The sequence below is a fragment of the Oryzias melastigma genome, linkage group LG8 (assembly GCF_002922805.2).
Source record: "Oryzias melastigma strain HK-1 linkage group LG8, ASM292280v2, whole genome shotgun sequence".
Lineage (NCBI taxonomy): Eukaryota > Metazoa > Chordata > Actinopteri > Beloniformes > Adrianichthyidae > Oryzias > Oryzias melastigma.
The window spans coordinates 11,862,092-11,877,864 of record NC_050519.1 but is presented as its reverse complement, the minus strand read 5'-3'; the positions used below and the strand labels follow the sequence as shown (position 1 = coordinate 11,877,864).

Genomic DNA, 15,773 nt, shown 5'->3' with positions numbered 1-15,773 from the left:
GATTTGATATAAATAATAAATATGTATGTTGAATTTATTTATTTTCAATATAGTGTGCTAAACTTTAGATTTAGACAGATTAAAAAAAATGTTTTAACTCATTTTCTTCTAAAACAAAAAAATGTGTCAGAGAAATCCTTTTTTTTATTTCGCAATAAGAAAGTAACAATGAAGAAAAACCTTGTGTTTGGCTTATATTCAGCCTAGTGTAATGAAATAATAAATTGTCCTTAAATGTATCTATTTGACACTTCAGAACATATCTACCTATAAATGTGCTGCAAAAGGTGTCACCGTCACAGTAGCACCAGGTGTCTGCTCGACGTTCCATCAATGGGTAGTTTCCTACTAAAACGAAGCAAGTAAAGTTGTTTGCAGCAACATCAGTGCTAAACAGGTTCTTCTTTTGGTGATTTAACTGGCGGGAACACCTCGTCCCAGAGTGAATGTTCCACTTTAACTCGTGGTTTACTCATCATTTCAATCATGCACCCATTATGGGTTCCCAAGTCCTTCCACAAGTTATTTTCATCAGCCACTAAAGTATCCCAACTCTTCCTTTTATAATCATTAGTCTTATACCAATATCGATTAGATAAATCGCCACATTCATTTTATATTGATTCTTTATAGTCGTTTTACAGGATGCATTCTATAAATCTGACAGCCTTTTGGTTATTCTCCTTGTTAACCTGCTGCGCTGTGCTGGAAGGATTCTTTTTTTTTCTTAACATGCCACCTGGAGAAGACACAGGAGTGTGGGAACCTTCTCACACCAGAAGGTTCCCAGGACTGCAAAAAGATGTTATGGCTGACTGTTGAAATCTCTAGATTGAGTCTTTTCTGTAACCCAGGCAACCAAATTTCTAATAAATGAAGGGTCTCCACTAACTTGCCAGAGATTTGGTGGCAGTGGTTAACCAACAAGGTCTCCTCATGAGAAATCCTACTCTGACTTGGTGTCTGCATCTTTTATTCTTAAGTATATGCTTTTGCAGAAATTACTTTGATAAATATACATATACTCTATGTATTAGAACTATTTATGTTATAGCTTAGGTCTCTTAATTTGGTATATTAGTATGATCAGTAATAAATCATTTTTGACATCTCAATTTTACTAAATAAATCTAATGAGAACCTTCTGATAAAGAAAAAAGAACAAATATCTGAGCACAGTGTCAAACCTGTACCAAACACAATGTTTGTGTCACAACATCTGTAACATCTGCAGCCTGAAGTACCCAAACGGTCAAATTTGACAGATGTTTTTTTATTTTTTATCTTTTTATTTTAATTCATATTTTTGGCTGCTGTAAACTGCTGCCACCCAAATGAACAAACAACCAAAAAAATGTCAAAGTAATTTTAAAAGCCCAGAAGAAAATATTTCTGGAAGTTCTCCAGGGTTAAAGGCAACAATTTGTTTCCTTTAAAGCAACAATAGTTAGTTTATATGTGTTTTCTGTGGAGATTTGGGGTAAAGTTGAACAGAGTTGTCTCCAAAACTCTATATTCTTCATCTTAAAGGTCAGATGAGCTTCACTTTAGGAGCAAACTAACACAAAGTGTGTTTTGCTGGAGTTAGAACCATAATAAAATGTAATTTCATAATTTTGAATAAAGTTTCTGTATTGTAGCCACAGATCAATGGTCTACATGAGGTACATGTTTACACCTATGTATATTTCCCCCTAAAACAACATTTAAAAAACACATTTCTCTAAGGTAAGTTTCAAATCTGAATTGTTCTTTATTCAAACTGTCTGGTTTTTCATGTTAAACCTCAGGACGCACCCACACACCAGTCATGTCATGGGAGCCACCTGTCAAATACTACCAGGTATGAGTCATAATAATCCTTTTACTTATAGTTCTGTTTTATTCACAAACAAATACATAATTTTTAAAGTTTTTGTTGTTTGTTTGCTTTTTCCGAACCACAAAAAGTGCTTTGAGCCTCCCATTGTGCACCAAAAGTATCTTTTAAACTAAAATAATTCAGTGTTATATATTATTTCTTGTGTTAATTGCGCAACACTTGGAGAGGCGCTGTCTCTTTAAGGCGCAGGAGGGGGCGTGTGAGGACGTAGAGCGACGCGTTTCGTCGGTTCACGGCGAGCGCCCGCTGCCGTTTCAGGTTATGTGACATTGGGACGTTGAGCAGGACACCTCCACGCTGAGGCGGCTGCAAGCTCAGAGTTAAGAGGACGCACGGACGCCAGGTGAAGGAAGAAAGAGGGGACGGAAGGATGCGTAAAACCTGTGCGTAAAACAATTTGGATGAGGAGCGTGCGCCGGTTCAAAAGGTTTCCTAACACATTCGCCTCTCAGGTCAACTCTGTGAACTAAGTTTCTCTGCACGGACAGTTTTATCTTTTTTATTATTGAGGAATGTTTTCATCCTGACGCGTCCTAAGTTAGTCAAAAGTGCCAACTTGTACAGGTGTGCAAGTAAATTATGTACACAATCACGAGGGGTCCTAGTAAACTGGCCACTCAGCGACGGACAGGTGAGTCTCCAGCGTCTTTACGCACTCTTTTACCCACGTGGGGCTTTAAAGGGCTGTCTTTGCAGGCCCCACTCAGCAGCTGGACAGCAAAACAAGCGAGTTCAAGCACAAACAGACGTCCTGGAACATGCCTGAGTAAGTCTGCGCCCTCCTGACAGTTTCTAGGAGATGTTTACTTCCTGCAGATTAAAGATGTGTCGCTGCCTCTGATTGGTCCGTTGACTTTGTGACTTTGGCTGGCCCTGAGTGTGTTTGTGTGTGACCTTGTTGGCACATGGTCGGTCATGCAGCTGCTGCTGCTCAGGCAACCTTGCTTTCAACACCCGATCAAAGGCCGACTCTTTTTTTTTTTTTTTTCTTTGACAACAAAATAAAATGTAAAAATAAAAACTTGTATTTGAATCCACCAGCCTCCCTGCACCCAAGATAGTCTTCAAGAGTCTGAATGGGAAGAAGTACCACCCTGCACCGGCTCTCCCACCAGACAGTCGACAGGAGAGTTTCTCCCCCCTCCATGAGGAGAACGTGAGGTTCATATCATCTGGTAAGGAGCAGAAACATTTGTCTCTCCACCTGTCCTTTCTTCTGAAGTTTTACTATCGATGACTCCAAACCAGCCTCGCCCGCACAGCTGCTCCAACACTGATAGCCACGACCAGAAACCCCCCCACACACCCCCGAGATCATGCCCCTCAGGACTCGCACAGTCACACGTGCTGACAGAAACGGCCCCCTCTGGCTCTGATTTCAACACCCTCGGCCTCTCAGTGGGGAGGAAAGAGTTATTGTTCACGCCAGAAGATGAGGCGTTTAGTTCGGATCACACAGTGACCCACTTTCAAAGTGTGGGGGTTCCTTTGAACATTCACAGAATCTCTTTGTATCCCCCTAAAAAAAAAAAACCCTCACTTTGGCCGTCTTCTGTCCTCCTAGCCTCTGGCATTGACGCTCAGCTACAGCAGCTCATAAACAACTTTGCTAACCTTGCAGTTGAACACACAAGGGCGCAAAGTAACCCCCCCTCCACCCCCTAGGGATTTTTTTTTTTTTTTTGTGCCAGGAACCCACACAGGTGGCTGAAAATCCGACGTACCTGCAGGCGTTTAATCTGCACGCTGTGAGTTTATTTGAGATACAAACATTTGTCAGCAGCTGCAGCCTCTGTGGACATCGCTTTAGTCACGCTTAAATGCAGAACTGTGTTTTTTTTAAGACCAACTCCAATGTTAACAGGTTTTTGTGGCCTTTTTCTAATGATGGAGGACATACATTAAGAAAATTAGGAATAGATGCAAAAATACAGTTTGAAAAGATGGCATACTACAGCAGGGGACTTAATCACACAAGGGGCCAAAATCCAAAACACACCTTTGGTCGTGGGCCGAACAGGATAAACATTTATTGAACACTCTAAAACTGCATTTTTTTTTTAATAATCATGAACTAGATATATAGCATTACCTGCGATAATGCTAGTGGGAATACTGTAAGCTGAATTTGACCTCTGAAGCTGTTGAAGTTAGAAGCTGAAATCATTAAAGCTAATAGCTGAAAACACTGAAGCTGATAGCCAGATAAAATATTAGCTAAATGCCAAATTAACCTATAAAACTAAAACAGAAAAAAATAGGTTAGCCAAAGCAGCTAGCATGTGGCTGAAAAAGTAGCTAAACTTCAAAATAGCTTAAAAAATCTCAGTAAATGCCAAAATAGTCCAAAAGGCTAGCAGAATGCCAATTCTTAAAACTTTAAAACCAAACTTATCATATTTGTGAATAATAAAAAGGCAGGAATATTATTCCAGAATAAATAGACTTAAACCTTAATTAACTTTCAATATTTTACCCTCCATAAAATATATATTTTGTCAAAATTATACAAGTTAGAAATGAGCGCAAGATAACATTGGGCCATTAATAACGATAGAATAAAATGATCTGGAGGGCCGGATCTGGCCCCTGGGCCTTGGCTTTGACTGATGTGTACAACAGCAAACCACATGTTCCAAACTGCTCTCCATTTTTGCACCAGTAATGTTCGGTTTGGGGATACCTGTAAGGTAGCGGAAGAGAATGCAAACAAAGGGATGATGGGAAATGGTGGCATTCTTACTCTGCACAACTCCCACAATTCAGAATTTACAGAATCTATGTCCTAGAAAATGACACATTTTGACTAAAAATGTCATAATAATAATTAAAAGACAACTGGGAACGCTTTTGAAATGGGTCAAAATAAGGTCAGAGGGATTTCAAACCCACAAAGATGTTGGTGTTTGTGCTGGCTGCACTGACGGAGCTGCATTTTCAGCCTGGCAGGAGGTGATGGAGCAGCAGGAGGGGATGGAGGTGTCCCAGAGAGCCGTTTGCTACAAAGAAACAACTCCAGCGACGCACATGGACAGTGAGTACAGCTGCTTCGTCTGCTTTACGTCAAAGGAACAGAAAAACCAAAAAAATGTGGTAGATTGTTTGAAGATTCGTGTTTTATGACCTGAAAAATAAATGTAAGCTTAAACAGAGAATGACAGAGATTAAATAAAAGCAAAAACTATTTATTTTGTGCATTGACACCGTTAAATCTAATATTTTTTTAAGTAAGATTGTTATATCGAACTTTTGCATCACAGAAAGCACTGAGGTGGAAATAGTGGAACAAGGGAAGTATAATTTAGTTAAACTTTAAGGGTTTAAGTTTCACACTGTGTCCACAAGAAGGCAGTCAAACAATTACAATTTAAAAACCAGGAGTATACTTGTTGTTCTGGTTGTTAAAATTCCAAGATAATCTGTTTAATTTAAGTTGTGTTTATTTTTTTTCTTATTAGATTTGTTCAAGTTTTGTTTAATCAGTTTTTATATTTATTTTACAAACAGAATGAACTTTTTTTTCAGTTATCAGAGCAGTAAATTATTTTCTTGTTTTGTAGTTTCTCAACTTAACCACTAGGTGGTACAAATGCTATTATTTTGCCTTGATTACCTGCAGCTTTGCTGGAAACAACCTGATTTTTATGCAGATATTTGACTATAAATAAGTTTCTTTTCACTTTAACCTCAGTGATTGGTTTTAAGATAATCGGAACAAAAAAACTTTATTGGCCATGTTACAACAGATGGACAAAATGTGTGGTTAGGTTACCAATGTTTGAGTAATTTTAGTCATTTTATATTAGATTTAACCAATAAGATTACCCTATTGGTGAGAACTGAACTGTCTTTTAATCAGGAAGCCACTCCCCTGATTAGAACAATTTCAAACTTACAAAATAAAGTTCACCAAAATGGATTTATTAAAAATACAGAAATGAAAATGATTATACAGTATAAACATGTTGGACTTTACATTGAAAAGAATCAAGATGGATGTTTTTAAATTTACTTTGTTTCCATTATTACTTTGCTTAAACCTTTAAATTATTGTGTTTTGTTGGTTTTCTTTTTTAGTTACAGTTTAAATCACAATTGTTTAAAAATTAGCCAAAATGTTCCTGACATGTCAAATGTCTCCTCCCCTCTCAGGCTTTGTGCCCTTGGATCTGGATGAATGGTGGGCCCAGCGCTTCTTGGCAAACATCGACAAGCTCTCCTGACGCTGAAGGCGGCTCGTCGCTCTCCGGCCAGTCGAAGGTGAGCCCTGCTGTGAGGCGGCTCGCGTGGTGGAAGCCCGGGCTGCTAGTGCCTGAACACGGTTTCTATGGACTGCCAGCGCTGGGATGCTGCTGCTGAAGAAGCAGAGAATCACTTCACCTGAACTTTGCCTTTTACTGCACGTTGCTCAAGTCAGAGACAAACGAGAGGATGACTTGGAGCTGAGGTTCTCTTGTTCTGATGCTCACAGATGTTACGCTGACATTCAGTAAAAGAGTTTAAATAACCGGTTCATGTCTTTATTTGACTCTCCAATTGAGCTGCTTAAAATGGATAACTACTTGCTGTGGTTTCAATGTTCTCCTCTCCAGCTAAACACTACTAGCCTCTTCAGATAACCAGGAGCAGCTTGTACAGACGGTTGCAACAGGAAAACTGCTTTTCAAGCATTAACATGCTTCACTGAGGACATTTACATATTTCAAGGATGAGGAAAAAACTTTTTTTCATGGATTCCAATGAACAAGTGCTTCAAAAAGTCTATTGTTCTCCTCCTCCTTACTCCTGATTGGCCCTCCAACTGCTCAAAAGTCTTTCATCTTTGGGCCGCTCTCATCGGATGCTTGTCCATCAGTGTTTCTCCAGAGCTCTGGTCAGGAGGTCGTTGAGGCGAGCGATCATGGGTCTGGGGTCGTCGTTCAGTCCTGCAGTGATCATGGCGTTGTCATAAACCTGAAACAGAAACATATTTGAAGTGTTTCTCATTGAATTTATGCCTGCTGATGGTAAAACCGCAGCACCTGGTCGAGTAACAGAACTGCCAGTTCAGAGTTTGTGTCCTTCAGCGTGTGCAGCTTCTTGATCAGATCGTGTCTAAACGACAGTGGAAAAGAACAGAGTCAAATTTCTGAGATCCTCAGAACCGGTGGACAAGTGTGGGCGGGGCTCTCACCCTGCATTGATCTCCAGCGTGGGCTGCAGGATCTGGGCTCTCTCCTCAGCACTGCGAGCCAGCTGCTGAGTGCGGAGGAAGTGGCGTGCGGCCCCCATTTCTAAGACTGTGATCATGGCGGGGTGGGTGTCCAGACGAGGAGTTAGCTGAGGGTCCGAGCACGTTTACAGTTTCACATAAAGGAGGAGAGCGGAAGGCTTTAAATGCTAAATCTGAAAGCTTACCTTGATATTTGTGACTCGAGGACCTAAAGCGTTCTTCATCCAGGCGATCAGGTCGTCGGCTTGCTCCTGCGTCAGACGCTCAGATGCTGCAGAGGAGAAAAGTTCACCTTTCTGACACACAAAAAAATAAAAAATAAAGCTTCTGGAGATGGTACAGACCTGGTTTACTGTCCTCAAACTTCTCCTCCTTGTAGTGATCCACCATGATGTCCGTCTCCACGGAGATCAGCTTCTTCTTGTCGAACTCTCGGAGGTGGAGCAGGGTCAGCTCGTCAAACTGCTCGTAGCAGAACAGCACCTGCACGGCGGGACAAAGTTGTCAGGCTGCTCGGCTCGACAAAAGCCTCTTCTCAGTGTCTTTACCTCCATGTCTTTCTTCTTCATGGCCTCAAAGTACGGGGAGTGCTCTGCTAAATGTCGGTTGGGGGCACACAGGTAGTAGATGTTGCGCGTGCCGGCCTTCATACGGGAGCCGTACTCCATCAGGTTGGTCTGCTGGCCGGCCGGTAAAGCCGAAGACTCAAACCTCAAAAGCTTGGCGATGTCCTCCTACAGAAAAGCAGAAGGTTGCATTCAACGTCCATCAACGAATACGCATCTTTACAACAGTTACAAAGCGGGCACCTTGACGTCTTGCTCCTGCGTGGTGACGATCCCCTCCCTCATGAACAGACCGTAATCCTCAAAGAACTTGTTGTACTTCTCGGGCTCCTTCTTACTTTGGTCCAGCAGGAAGCGGATCACTCTCTGCTGCAAAACATCACGAAGCTTCCTGAAGAGGCAAAGGTAGAGAAGCATTCACGGAACTGAGCAATGCATTATGGGTATGTGAGCACAGGAGACATGCTTTATGGAATATATTCATTTATAAAAAATAGTCTTTTCTCTTAGTTTTTAAAATAAAAACTAAAAGTGGAGAATCCCAACAAAAATCTATCAAATGATTCCATGCATTACATCTGAAATCTACACTGACGCCTGGCTTATGGGGGAATGACACTCATTTTTACTGGCAAAATGCTGAATATTCCAAGAAGACCTGGTTGCAGACAAGATGGCGGCTGAAAATCACTAGCGGGAAGCAAACATTCCACAGGATTTCAGAGTTTTCAAACTGTTTAATATGAATAAACGGTTTCGTGTTCAGGATTAGCTTAAAATGTGTCAAAAGAGGGTAAACATTTATTAAAGGATATTAACAAAAGTGTTCAGATTCTTAAAAATGTTAAGACTTTTACATTGGAGCTTTAGCTCCAGACCAGAGTTTACGTCTGACTGCATTTAACTTCAACACTTTCTACGATCAACAAGAATCAGCTCATTCTGTTCAATTCCACCCACAATGCAAAGGCACATTTCTAATGAACTACTGCCGCCCTGCAGCAACTATGTCCTAGAAAAATGAGTTTTTTTTTTATTGGACTAAAAACAACACAATTAAAGGATCACTGGGAATGATTTTAAAATAGTTAACGCTATTTGGGTTTTGCTGCTGTACCTGATGAGGACGCTCTCCTGCAGGAGCTCTCGGCTCAGGTTCAGAGGGATGTCTTCACTGTCCACCACACCTGCAAACGGAAAGAATGAACACAGATCCAAATCTCCGTTTCTCTGCGAGTGTTTGGAGGGATACAGACCTCGGAGGAAGCGCAGCCACTTAGGAAGAATGTCAGAGGCTTTGGTCTGGATCAGAACCTTCCTGCTGTACAGAGCCACGCTGGAGCCCATCTCCCTGCTCACGTCAAACATGCTCGGCTTCTGTTGATATCAACATTCACTCAACTGTCACATTGAACCGTCACATCCCCAAATACACGGCTGTTTGGTAAACTCCTTTCTTTAACGGGGAGATCTTAAGGCGACTTTCTCACCGACTCAGGGACATAAAAGATGCTGCGGATGTTGAGGGGGGCGTCGGCCCGGTAGTGCAGCGTGTACCGGGGCTTGTCGTAGGCCTCAGCGATGTAGCGGTAAAACTCCTCATGCTGCCAGTCGCCGATTTCTTTAGGCTCCATCAACCACAAGGCCTGAAAACAGAAACCAAACAATCAAAGTATGAGAAACCAACATTTTTAAATAAGTAAATGAAAACTAAAAATGTCTGTGCTTAGGTCAAATATTACAACATTTTCCAAACATTCCATCATTCCTAATTGATGTTTTTCTTGTAGAAGCTATAAGAAGAGAATTACTATTTATGTATTTATTCAAAAAACTATGACAGAAGAATTCAACTCACCTGCAGAGTGTTTAGTCTCCGCCCATTCAGGAAAATAGGGAAGCTCACAAAGTTGCTGTATTTTGTCACAACCTCTGAAAAGAAAAGGAAAGAAAGCAACATTTTGTTAGACAGTAGAAAGATTTTAAAGTTTATCCACAACTGCAGTTGTACCTTTAACCCTATCCTCAGAGGAAAACTCCTTGCAGTCATCTTTCAGGTGCAGTACGATTTTTGTTCCCTGTTGGACCCCACTGGCTTCCGCGATTTCAAAAAGTCCAGAGCTGAAATACAAAATACAGTCATTCACTTTGATTATCTCATTTGTGACCAATAAACAAAAACCTGCACAATATTCTTTCTAAAACATGTGAATGACCCATTTGTTCTCACATCTGAGGAGTTTTTGTTTTTCTACATATTAAATTAAAAGGGGAGGGGTCTGTAAAGTAACTTTCGTTTGACTCACCCATCGGAGGACCACTTGTATCCGGGTGCATCCGGATCTGCAGAGCGAGTGAAAACGTCGACACGGTCCGCCACCATGAATGCCGAGTAGAAACCAACTCCAAACTGACCGATGATGGAGCTGCTCGCCTCTGCCTGGTTCTGCAGGGCATCCAGGAACGCCTGTGGAGTACAGGAGATGGAGGAGTTAACATGCTGTCCACAGAGGAAACATAAACATACATTTTCCAGAGAGTCTTAAAAAAATACTTTAATGTGCTTCACAAATATAATTAAATACCTCAACTAGAGTAAATGTATTAGTATCGTGGGGTTTTTTTCAAAGTAGAAGATGAGAAGGAGTTAGTTTAATTTGTTTTACTATATTTTTAACAACACATTTAAACCCACACATAATTTATTTGTGTAATATAAAATTGAGCAAGTTTTGAAAAAAAGAGTTACAACAAGATAACTAATTTGTCCTGCTACTCTCTTTTCATCAGAGTGATGCTTTGTCACATTCCTTTGTCGAATTTTCAGTTTCCTTACAGAAATGCTTTAAAGATAAACAAATGATGATCATTACAGAGACTAATTTGCAAAGAAAGAGACACTCACTTTTGAACCAGAGCGAGCAATAGTACCCAGGTTGGCCACCAACTCCTCTTTGTTCATGCCAACTCCTGTATCCTAAAGAGAAAACAGAATCCTCAAAACTCCAAAATACAGCTTGCTGTACCACATTCATCCACCAGGAGGCAGCCAAAATGAAAAAATGGCCTAATCCAATCTCAATTCCATAAACCATTTTGAGCTGAGGGAGCAAACCTGTTTTTTATTATTTGCTGATTGATTTAAAATAGTTTTTATAAATGTCTTGACTGCAACTTTTTTTTTGAGTCAAAGTACCTGGATGGTGATGGTTCCTTTTCCAGCATCTGTCTTCAGATGGATCTCCATTGGAGCAGTTTCTCCCCCTGCTGTGATCAGCTTATGCCTTAGCTTTTCCAGAGCATCACTGCCATTAGAAATCAGCTCCCTGATGAACACCTGAAGAAACGACAGTCAACCAGGGAATCAGGAAGATCAGTTACACAAAAAAGGGAGGGGGGGTGAATATGAAGTTCTCTCTTTCCCCTTACTTCTTTCTCTGAGTACAAGGACCTGGCAACAATGTCTAGAAGTTTTTTTGTTTCAGCTTGGAATTCGTGTTTGGAAAAACTACCTGGAAACAAAAAGAAAAGTCACCACATCAGTAAACGCGAACAAAATATGTGCATTGGTGTTTGAAGAGATTTTAAGCTACTGATTTGGGACCTTGTACAGATTCAGTGTCACTTATGATGGTATGTAGCGGCTCCTCTTCAGGCTCTTTCTCTACTTCCTGAGTGCTGTAGAAAGACTGCTGGCTCAGGACACGGCTGGACCACTGCAACCTGCACAACTTGGGCTGACAGTGCCGCTTCTGCGAAGCCTGCAGGTCTGACAGCAAGAACAATAAAGGCAGACGACTTAATAAACACAACGTGAAGATCAGTAGGCTTTTTCCTTAAATCTTTATTGGATCAGAAGTATATATATTTTTAGCTGATTGTGACAAGGTAGTGCTTATAATTAAGAAGTTCATGAAACCTTTTGGAACAAATAGATTAGACCCTACATGAAAGGTATCCAACCCAAATTCTCGAGGACAAGGTCACCTCTGTCCAAGCTACTTCTGTGTACATCTCCACGGAATCGGAGATTGAAGAATGGGCTAGATATATATTTTTATGACGTGGACATCCTTACTCCAAACCCAATAACTAGTTTGGCCATCCTCGGCAGAAGTGCAAACAAACGTTTTTGACAGCTGCCAATAAGCACATAAACAAGATTATAAATACATTTGACTCATTATGCTTCCCGTAGTTGTAGTAATTCAGATGCATTTGAGTATTTTTAAAGTCTGAACAGTCTCTCCATCAGCTTCAAGTCAAGACTTTGACATAACCACTACTATACACCCTCTTCAGATATAAACTTAAGAAGATGCTGCAGCTGTCAACTCAACAGCTAGGCTAACTGCTAGCTTACGAAACACATCTTACCTCTCGCTAAAGGAAGCGCCATAGTGCGGCTGCTCAGTCCTCGTGACATTATCCGTGAATTGGACCTTTGAAGAGAACCGAGTCCGAATCGGTACAGACAAAGAAATCGTGACATTGTGGCAGACTGATTTGGAAAACACCAGAAGACCGAAAACGTGACCTGCGAGGACACACGCTGAACGACGCACACAGGACCGGCACGCGCGCCTGAAAATGTCGTCAGATAGGTGTCCAACATGCGCCTGATGAAAATTAAAAATGAAATGCGTATTATGCTGCTATTGGTCGGTTTAAATACATTTGGTCTGCGATTACAAACTGTAACTTTATGCAATAGTATATTTTACCGTTAAGAATTAAAATTCAACATTTAATTTTCATTTAACAATTTTAATGGGGCACATTTTTTGTTTCACTATTTGCCAAAACAAAAACAAAACAAAAAACTACAAACCAAGTCTGTGGCACACAGGTTTATTTAACAATATGATATAGAAATACGAAATGAGCCATTTGAACCAGTTTATACATCTGATTTCATTCTTATTTTCTATTCATACCATATTTACAGTACTGTCTAGCTGCTTGATTTACATTGGAGAATAGTTCCTCATCAATTCAAGTTTAATGGAAGAGAAAAAGATGCACAAAACTCTCTGAACACAAATCAGCAGTCAAACAATGGAATTTCCCACCACAGGCAAAAGAGGTTCAATACATTGACAATTTTTAAATGTAAAGACAAACAAAGCAATGTAGGAAAATCTGCCAGCAAAACGCTGGGTCATGGCCAGTAAAAAAAAAAAAAGAAAGAAAAGAAAAGAAAGAAAGAAAAAACATTCTGGCACATATGAACATTACAAGCTTTAAAGCAGGTGTCTTTCTTACCAGCATGATGTGTTTGTGTGTGCAATACGAAGTGTAGATCTATACAAATAAGTAAATCTCTATTAGACTCTGCAACCAGGAAAGAAATTAAGGCTTTCCCAAAGGCAGTTCTCTCAAAAAATGGTGTATTATTTGAATAAATTAGCCAGGAACAAGGAAACTAAACAAGAGGTCAAACCTGGCAGAAAACTCCCAAGCAATTTTACATACTTCTCAACACAAGTACAATATTAATTTGCAAAAGTACAAAAAAGAATAGAACAAAATATTTTTTGTTTTTCTTTTTTTTTTCAAAAGTCAAATGTAGATCAACTGAAAAACAAATTAAAACACAATGACAGGGGTGAACTCTTGCAAGGCTTATCTGAACCACAATTCGATTTTAGTCCTTTTCCCCTCCAACAGCACATGTAAATCATTCTGTTTTAGGAAAAAAGTAGTTAATTGCTAAAGGAAAGTTCACAGTCCAGAGGCCTTTTAAGACTCATTTGTTTGTATTTCTTTCTTTTTACATAAGTGGGTAGAAAAACTTTTCAGTTGAAAACAGAGAGTCCTCTTTCTTAAAATGCTACAATCCTTCAACAAATTTTTCCAGAGTGTCTCCAGTTGTGTCACCCACCATGCCCATGTCGTTTCCTAGAGCCCCTCGGTTTGGTGTGTTCAGCTGTGGGAGCATGGCGCTGTGCTCAGGCGTTCCCATGTGCCCTTGCTCCATGGAGCCAGACATGGGACCCAGACTGGGATGAGGAGAGTTGGAGTGTAGAGCGCCATGTTGAGGTGATGGATGTGGTTGTATTCGTGGGGAGGAACCGGAATGAGAAGCCTGCTGTGACGGCGGCCGTGGGGACTGGACTGGGGCGGGGGAGCGCACTTGATTTCCCAGGGCGTTGGCCATGGTTTGGCCCTGCAGGTGAGCCACTCCCTGGGCTTGGCCTTGTAGCATATGAGGCTGCGGACTCATCGAGTTAGCCTGTGCGGGAGAGCCCATCTGCTGCTTCATCTGCTGTGGCTGGAGCATGCGCTGCTGGAGGAGGATCCTGGAGCCATCTACGCCCATACCAGGTTGCCCCATTTGTGACGTGGGAGGGAGCTGGCCCATGGGTCCCCCGGCTCCTTGCATAGTCATTTGCTGCTGCATACAGAGCTGGGAGAAGTTTGCTTGCCCTGTTTGCTGGGGAGGAAACTGACCATGGACCTGATTCAAGCCTCCCTGTGACTGCATTTGCTGCATCCTGAACATTTGCTGCCTGCGGTACAGCTGGGGGTTTCCATTCTGAGCAGCATTCATCATCTGGCTTTGAGGACCTATGGACATCATGCCCTGTGGCCCTGCCGGCTGCCGAGGTTGCTGCTGAGGAGAAATCCCCGGTCTGGGCACCTGGTTTGCCATTGATGACATGCCCTGCATTCCAGCCTGGGAGCCCATCATGGCCTGTGGGTTCTGCTGCTGCTGCGCCTGCTGCTGTGCCTGCTGCTGCTGTGGTTGCTGGCTGGCTTGGTACTTTGCCGTTCTCTGTTTGATGAAAGCAGCCATGAGGTGTGGGTTCGACTTTAGGATGGTGAGGACCTGCTGTTGTTGGTGCGGGGAGCTGGGAGATTTGAGGAAGTGCAGTAATTCCTGCAGGGCGTTTTGAGTGATGTTGCTTGGTATTCCCCGGGGCATGTTCTGTTGCTGCTGCGTCATGCCCTGTTGCGAGGGTATCTGGGAGGGCATGACCCCGGGCATTTGAAGACCATGCTGCTGCGGCATCATGGGCCTCTGCATGAGCTGACCCTGCAGGGGCATTGGAGTTCCCTGAGCCTGTTGAGAAGCCATGGGGCCTTGCTGCGGAGGAACCTGCTGCTGAGAGCCCTGGGGCTTCTGCATGCTGGGGTTCCACTGGCCTTGCTGCATAGCCGGCATCACCTGGGGACCCCGTGGCCCTTGCACCATCTGCATCTGGTTCGGCATGGCCCCAATCATTCGAGGGTGGTTCATGTGCATCCCGTTGATGGCATAATTTGTCTGCAGCTGCTTTGCCTTGGCTACCATTTGGATCTCATGAGCCACTTTCTGGGCGGCCAGCAGTTGCTGCTGTTGCTGCGGGGGCTGAGGCTGCTGTTGGTGCGGCATGTTGGGCATTGGCGACAGCTGCTGATGGAGTGGGGACGACGGGGGCCCTGGTTTACCCTGTGGAACTGGCGTTGTGGGCTGACTACCACGACCATTACCGGGGAAGCCCTGGGCAATGTTGGCAGGGTTTGGAGGTTGCTGTTGGGGTTGGTTAGGCATGGGCTGGGGAGTCTGGGGGGTATTAGGCTGCTGCAGAGAATTTGGGGCATCCAGGGCACCAGAGGTAGGTGGAGACGGCATAGGCATTCCTCTTCCAGCCATAGTGGCCATCCTGCGGCGCATCATTTGAGCCTGATGCAGCCTGTGCTGCAGCTGCTGCTGATGGAGTTTTTGCTTGATGTTGAGACAAAATGGAACTGGACATTTGTTCTCCTGACAGTGCTTGGCATGATAACAACATAAAGCAATGAGCTGTTTGCAAACCGGACAGCCACCGTTGGTCTTGCGCTTGCAGCCCTTGGTGTGCTGGACCACTCTCTTCATCTTCTGACATGACGACAGCGAGCAGTTGGCGTTGCGGCATTGGCAGGCGTGGACGAGGGACTGGATGCAGCGCTGGATGCTGAGACGCCGGTTCTCCTGTGGGCTCTTGGAGGCCTCTCCACCCTGACTGTTGCTGTCATCGTCCAAGCCTAGACCCCATTTCACCATCTGATGCTCATGGCCCTTGGTTTTGTAGCAGTTAATGCATAGGTCATAATCCTGAAGATGAGCAAAAGGAGAATATTAAAATTA

General features: G+C 42.7%; 3 protein-coding genes across 5 annotated transcripts in view; 1 reads left to right on the top strand and 2 right to left on the bottom strand.

Moving 5' to 3' along the window:
* Positions 1-2,045: 2,045 nt before the first annotated feature.
* On the top strand, positions 2,046-6,389 carry LOC112146535 (MAPK regulated corepressor interacting protein 2). Its single transcript, XM_024272405.2, has 6 exons — positions 2,046-2,309; positions 2,447-2,513; positions 2,579-2,648; positions 2,924-3,057; positions 4,824-4,916; positions 6,035-6,389. Exons 2-6 carry the CDS (start codon positions 2,462-2,464, stop codon positions 6,103-6,105), a joined length of 420 nt encoding a protein of 139 aa, XP_024128173.1. The 5' UTR covers positions 2,046-2,309; positions 2,447-2,461; the 3' UTR covers positions 6,106-6,389.
* trap1 (TNF receptor-associated protein 1) lies at positions 6,387-12,422 on the bottom strand. The gene is made up of 18 exons (XM_024272402.2): positions 12,038-12,422; positions 11,265-11,429; positions 11,090-11,172; positions 10,857-10,997; positions 10,566-10,637; positions 9,967-10,127; positions 9,672-9,781; positions 9,519-9,592; positions 9,151-9,306; positions 8,917-9,037; positions 8,778-8,847; positions 7,904-8,051; positions 7,643-7,828; positions 7,439-7,577; positions 7,280-7,365; positions 7,056-7,201; positions 6,904-6,976; positions 6,387-6,835 (listed from the first exon to the last, which is right to left on the bottom strand). Exons 1-18 carry the CDS (start codon positions 12,273-12,275, stop codon positions 6,734-6,736), a joined length of 2,271 nt encoding a protein of 756 aa, XP_024128170.2. The 5' UTR covers positions 12,276-12,422; the 3' UTR covers positions 6,387-6,733.
* A 73-nt stretch (positions 12,423-12,495) lies between these two features.
* Positions 12,496-15,773, bottom strand: part of crebbpb (CREB binding protein b) — a 56,141-nt gene continuing 52,863 nt past the window's right edge. For all 3 annotated transcript variants that reach the window (XM_024272819.2, XM_024272820.2, XM_024272821.2), the window contains exon 31: positions 12,496-15,740. In XM_024272819.2, coding sequence (XP_024128587.1) covers positions 13,494-15,740 — 2,247 coding nt within the window. In that variant the 3' untranslated portion in view covers positions 12,496-13,493. The remainder of the gene's footprint in view (positions 15,741-15,773) is intronic.